At 42.6% G+C, this 6095-nt stretch overlaps 1 protein-coding gene across 1 annotated transcript; it reads left to right on the forward strand.

The window, feature by feature from the left end:
* Positions 1-327: 327 nt before the first annotated feature.
* LOC100989544 (myosin light polypeptide 6-like) lies at positions 328-2047 on the forward strand. The gene has a single exon (XM_008962855.4). It carries the CDS (start codon positions 1331-1333, stop codon positions 1787-1789), a length of 459 nt encoding a protein of 152 aa, XP_008961103.3. The 5' UTR covers positions 328-1330; the 3' UTR covers positions 1790-2047.
* Positions 2048-6095: the final 4048 nt, after the last annotated feature.

Below are 6095 nucleotides of genomic sequence, written 5' to 3' on the forward strand. Positions count from 1 at the left end.
TCCCACTTTTGAATCTCTCTCATTCTTTCTTTGCCTGCTGCCATCCATGTAAAACAGGATTGTCTCCTCCTTACCTTCCACCATGATTGTGAGGCTTCCCCAGCCATGTGGAACTGTGAGTTCAATTAAACCTCTTTCTTTTGTATATTTCCCAGTCTCAGATATGTCTTTATCAGCAGGCTAATACAGATGACAAAAGAAGTTGTCATATATCTGCTAAGTTCAGTTATCCATTCTAAATCCTTTCAACTATTGCAGATATTCAAAAGAATGGATAGGAATTTAAAAAGAAAGGTAGTTATAATATGAAGTGATAAATGTGTAAGAGTTTGTCTCCTTAAAAATGTTTTAATAAAAATAAAAACGTCATTTAAAAATATTACTTTGATGGTGTTCTTCATTGGGCAGATGCCTACTGTGGGGACAAAGTATCAAAGCAATAGTCCCAAGACACTGTTAAGAATAGGAGGAGCTTAAAAAAAGTTTGACAGGAAGGCCGGGCGCGGTGGCTCACGCCTGTAATCCCAGCACTTTGGGAGGCCGAGGCGGGCGGATCACAAGGTCAGGAGATCGAGACCATCCTGGCTAACACGGTGAAACCCCGTCTCTACTAAAAATACAAAAAATTAGCCGGGCGTGGTGGCGGGCGCCTGTAGTCCCAGCTACTCGGGAGGCTGAGGCAGGAGAATGGCGTGAACCCGGGAGGCGGAGCTTGCAGTGAGCCGAGATCGCGCCACTGCACTCCAGCCTGGGCGACAGAGCGAGACTCCGTCTCAAAAAAAAAAAAAAAAAAAAAAAAAAAAAAAAAAAAAGTTTGACAGGAAATTATATATTTTTTTAAATTGCCATAGTACATTGTCACAATCATTAGAGGCATGTTTCAAAGGGGAATGAAGGAATGGGGCTTTCCAGAGAGTCAAATTTCATTAACCAAAACGATTTCTGCATCCATTGTTACAGCAACATCAAAGCCATTGAAAATGAATAAGGTCTCACGAAGAAATTTTTAAATTGATTAATTAGGGGATTTTAGTGTAAGAGTAGGAGTGTGGTTCAGGGCTCATTCCCCAGGGAGGGGTGGAGAGGAAAGAGAGAAGAATTCTTCAAACTTTTGAACAGTCTTTATCTCCAAATAAGTGACATTTAGTCAACTGTGGGCTAGGAGTCTCCAGAAGCAGCCGGAGCTAACTTCTTACATCTCAAGTCACCCTTTGCTACTAACCAAGAAAGTCTGGGGCAGGGTAGAGAGGCGGATATCAGTTTAAATCCTTTATAAAAAGCCCACTTCTGGCCATTACTGCAGGGAAAAGTCCCGCAGAGCTGAGCAGTCATGATGTGTGACTTCACCGAGGACCAGACCACAGAGTTCAAGGAGGCCTTCCAGCTGTTTGATCGAACAGGTGATGGCAAGATCCTGTACAACCAATGTGGGGATGTGATGAGGGCCCTAGGTCAGAATCCCACTAACACTGAGGTGGTCAAGTTTCTGAGGAACCCCAAGAGTAATGAGATGAATGTGAAGTTGCTGGACTTTGAGCACTTTCTGCCTATGCTGCAGACAGTGGCCAAGAACAAGGACCAAGGCACCTATGAAGATTACATAGAAGGACTTCAGGTGTTTGACAAGGAAGGAAATGGCACTATCATGGGTGTTGAATTCTGGCATGTTCTTGTCACACTGGGTGAGAAGATAACAGAGGAAGAAGTAGAGGTGTTGGTGGCAGGGAACGAGGGCAGCAATGGTTGTATCGACTATGAAGCATTTGTGAGGCATATCCTGTCGGGGTGACGGGCCCATGGGGCAGAGCTCATCCTTCAGGTGCTGAATGGCTGAGGACCTTCCCAGTCTCCCAGAGCCATGTTGTCTTCCCCTGGTGAGATTTTCTATCTATCCTGAAGTCTCCCTAGGCTCTCTTATCACAGCGCCTTTCCCATATTGTCTCTCTTGGATGATATTTGCCATCAGCATTCACCAAATAAACTTGCTGTCTGTGCCTCCCCCCAAAGGAAGCCACTCCTATACTCATACCTGCCATCACCACGTAGAACATCCTTGTTGCTTAGAAGTATCTAAATAGGACACTGTCTATACACACTCATGCACACATACACAAGAGAAGAGAAATTTATCCCATGTCCTCTCTACTTCCTCAAATCTGTGCTGAACAAACACTGGCAGTGCCAAAGATTCTAGAACTTAAATACTATTAAGTCATTTTGATATCATCAGAGTCAAAAGTGAAAAAAATATTGAGAGACAAGTGGCTTTAAGGACCCTTTGATGGCCCCTAAGTCATCTGTTTATTTCAAGAAGTGTTGCCAACGGTAAAAAGAAACTTCTTCAGTTGAAATTAGGTTTTGTTTCCAAAGTATTCTTTCAAATAAAAAGAATCAAATTATCAACCTAATTTAAAAAGCTACTATATACACATGTGTACATGCATTCTACTTATGTATGTGTTCATGTGTGTTCACTTGCATGCTACATACACACACAACAGACCTACAGCAACTTTCATCATCTTTCACCCCACTATGCTCGACAACATGATTTACACATAGTAGGCCTTCAGCCATTTTTTAAATGAAGTTATGGATGTTGTAATCAAAGTGCATACATATGACCACATACATATAGTTACTGACATCACCATAAAAGTGATTGATACTCCCTCAGAAAGCTTTCAGTTTCCAAAGTATATGCCAAAATGAATGTGCTTTGAGAATACTCTGGAACTGAGGGTCAGAAAATGTCCAGTTTCCATCTCCTGTCACAGCCCCAAACACTATTATTATTTGCGGAGGGCCAGTGATTTGCTTGGCACTGCACACACCTCACAGGAGAAAGCTCTATCTCTGCCCAGTGGGGTTTTAAGAACAGGGCTTGCAGGACATAAAAGACAAGTAAGAACTGGCAAGAGAGAGGAGCAATCTAAGCCTGTGGCTTAAAATGCCATTAAAATAATCATTAAAACCAGGCGCCTAACGCACCCCACGATCTAGGCCAAAAACATAGGAAAATATAAGATTTTTCACCCTTTAACCACAGGCTCTTTGTGTAATTGGTAAGCATCAAGAAAGGGAGTGATAAATTCCTCCATAGGTATTCAGGGAGACAGTTGTATTGTTGTGAGTGTTGTCATTATACATTATGCACCCACAGTCTCATAGTTTATGCTGGGATACGTACAAGAGCATGATGCATGATGTGGATAGTTTTAGCAGCCAAAGAGGTATTCTCCAGGCTGCCTAGGATATAGCTTGTAAAGACTAACAACATCTTATCTAAGAAAAGTGAAGCCCCAGGGTGACATCTCTTGTTGTGCCATTTAAGGACCACAGATGATTTTTTTTTTTTTTTTTTTTTTTGGACAGAGTCTAGCTCTGTCACCCAGGCTGGAGAGTGCAGTGGCATGATCTGGGCTCACTGCAACCTCCACCTCCCGGGTTCAAGCGGGCACCTCCCTGCCTTAGCTTCCTGAGTAGCTGGGATTGCACATGCCTGCCACCATGCCCGACTAATTTTTGTATTTTTAGTAGAGACAGAGTTTTTTTATGTAGCTCAGGCTCGTCTCGAACTCCTGACTTCTGGTGATCCTCCCGCCTCAGCATCCCAAAGTGCTGGGATTACAGGCCTGAGCCAACGGATGACTTTTGATCATCCAAAGAAAGGCATCCTTCAAATGCCAATGTCATGTCTTAGTGAGTGCAGGATGCTATCACAGAACACCATAGCCTGGGTGTCTTATAAGCAACAGAAATTTATTTCTCACAGTTCTGGAGCCTGAAAGTCTGAGATCAAGGTGCCAGCATGGTCAGCTTCTGCTGAGTGTCCTCTTCCAAGTTGCAGATGGCCATCTTCTCATTGTATCATCACATAGAGGAAAGAGGACAAGAGGGATCTTTGGAGTATCTCTTATTGGGGCACTAATTCCATTCATGAAGGCTCCACCCTTACAACCTAATTACCTCCCAAAGACCCTACCTCCTAATACCATCACAGTGAGGGGTAGGATTTCAACATGTGAGTTTTATGGGATGAAAACATTCAGTTCATAACATTCCTCAAATAGGAAAGGCATGTCAAGAATCCTCTGAAGAGATGCCAGCCTGTGTGGTAGGCCAAAAAAAAAAAAAAAAATTAAAAAAAGCTCCCCAAATATATTCATATCCTAATCCCCAGAACCTGTGAATATATTACTATACATATCAAAGGAAGTGTTTGCAACTGGGCACAATGACTCATGCCTATAATCCCAGCACTTTGGGAGACAGAGACAGGCAGATCACCTGAGGCCAGGAGTTTGAGACCACCTTGACCAATATGGTGAAACCCCATCTCTACTAAAAATACAAAAATTAGCCAGGTGTGGGGGCACACACCTGTAATCCCAGCTACTTGGGAGGCTGAGGCAGGTGAATCACTTGAACCCGGGAGGCAGAGGTTGCAGTGAACTGAGATTGTGCCACTGCACTCCAGCATGGGCTACAGGGCGAGACTTTGTCTCAAAGAAAAAAAAAAAGTCTTTGCAGATGTGAAGTCAGGGACCTTGATATGGAGAGATTATCCTTGATCACAAGGGTCCTTATAAAGGAAAGGTAGGAGGGTGAGAGTCAAAGCAGGAGATGTGAGGATGTAAGTAGAGGTCAAAGTGATGTAAGAAAACACGCTGCAAGCCAAGGAATGCAGGGGGCTTCTGGAAACTGGAAAAGACAAAGAATTAAAATCTCCCCTGGAACCTCCAGAAGAAATACAGTCCTGCTGACACCTTGATTTTAGGACTTATGACTTCCAGAAATCTAACACCATAGACTTGAGTTGTTTTTAAGTCATTAAGGCTGTGATAATTTGTTATGGCAACAGTAGAAAACTAATACCTAGTGAAATTTTAAAAAATCATTCTCTCAAAATGGTCTTAACAATAGACACATCTAGGATTCTGCCACATATTCTAACCCTTTCAGAAAGTATCTGGTAAGTCCAACTGTGGTGGCTCATGCATGTAATCTCAGCACTTTGGGAGGCCAAGATGGGAGGATCACTTGAGCTCAGAAGTTTGAGACCAGCCTGGGCAACATGGGGAAACTCTGTCTCTACAAAAAATACAAAAATTAGCTGAGCCTGGTGGTTCATGCTTGTAGCCCCTTCTACTCAGGAGGCTGAGCTGGGAGGACCACTTGAGCCCAGGAGGTTGAGGCTGCTGTGAGCCGTGATAGAGCCACTGTACTGCAGTCTGGGTAACAGAGTGAGACCCTGTCTCAAAAAAAGAAAAAGAAAAAAAGAAAAGAAAGTATCTGGAGATACTTTTGAAGCAAATAGGTCTTGTATATTCCCCCAAAGACACAGCCTACAGGTATAAGATATGTTAACAGTATCTCTGTTTAAAATACCACCTATGGAACTTCTGAAAAAGTAGCATTTTTTTTCCCAAAGAGCTCTGTACTAGTTCAGAACTCCCAGGCAATGTATCACATATGGCTCAAAAACTAATCCTTAAGGCCATCCTGAATAATTCTTTCCACTTCTACTTGTGATTATTAATCACACGGATCCGTGAGTACTGTTAGAGTAAGTGCTTCTGCCTTTTTCCCTACTACTTTAACAGACAAGGTCTACATGTATAAAATCAAGATCGTTTTCCTGACCTTGGATAGCTCTAAGTATGCCTAGAGTTTAAGTTTCTGTACTGTTACAGGTTTGCTTCTGATACCTTCTTCCCAGACTATTGAATAACAAGTTGGCTTTGTTTTTTTTTTTTTTGTTTTTTTTTTTTGGTTCGGTTTTGCTTCTACAGTTAGCATCCTAGGTTCTGACCCCCAAGTTGCCATGCAGATAAAAGCTGGCCTGGCTACTAAAATCTCCTCCTACATTCCAGGAATTGTTCTTCAGTTCCATGCACCAATGCTAAGGTAGGCAAAATAATTTCCATGCCAACTTGGGCTCCACCCTGCTACCTAGGAAACAAAGCAGAACCAACTTTAGCTTTCCATGTCTTACAGAGATTTTAACAATCTTGCTTTTGTTGTTGTTGTCTCACTCTCTGTTCTGCAGATATTTAAGATCAGTCCCAGAGGGATAAGGGATACCTAGAGAT

This window comes from Pan paniscus, chromosome 19 (genome assembly GCF_029289425.2).
Source record: "Pan paniscus chromosome 19, NHGRI_mPanPan1-v2.0_pri, whole genome shotgun sequence".
In the NCBI taxonomy this organism is placed as follows: Eukaryota; Metazoa; Chordata; class Mammalia; order Primates; family Hominidae; genus Pan; species Pan paniscus.

What these genes read in the sequence shown, in the direction of transcription:
- LOC100989544 (XM_008962855.4), top strand. Translation starts at nt 1,331, where the DNA reads ATGATGTGTGACTTCACCGAGGACCAGACCACAGAGTTCAAGGAGGCC.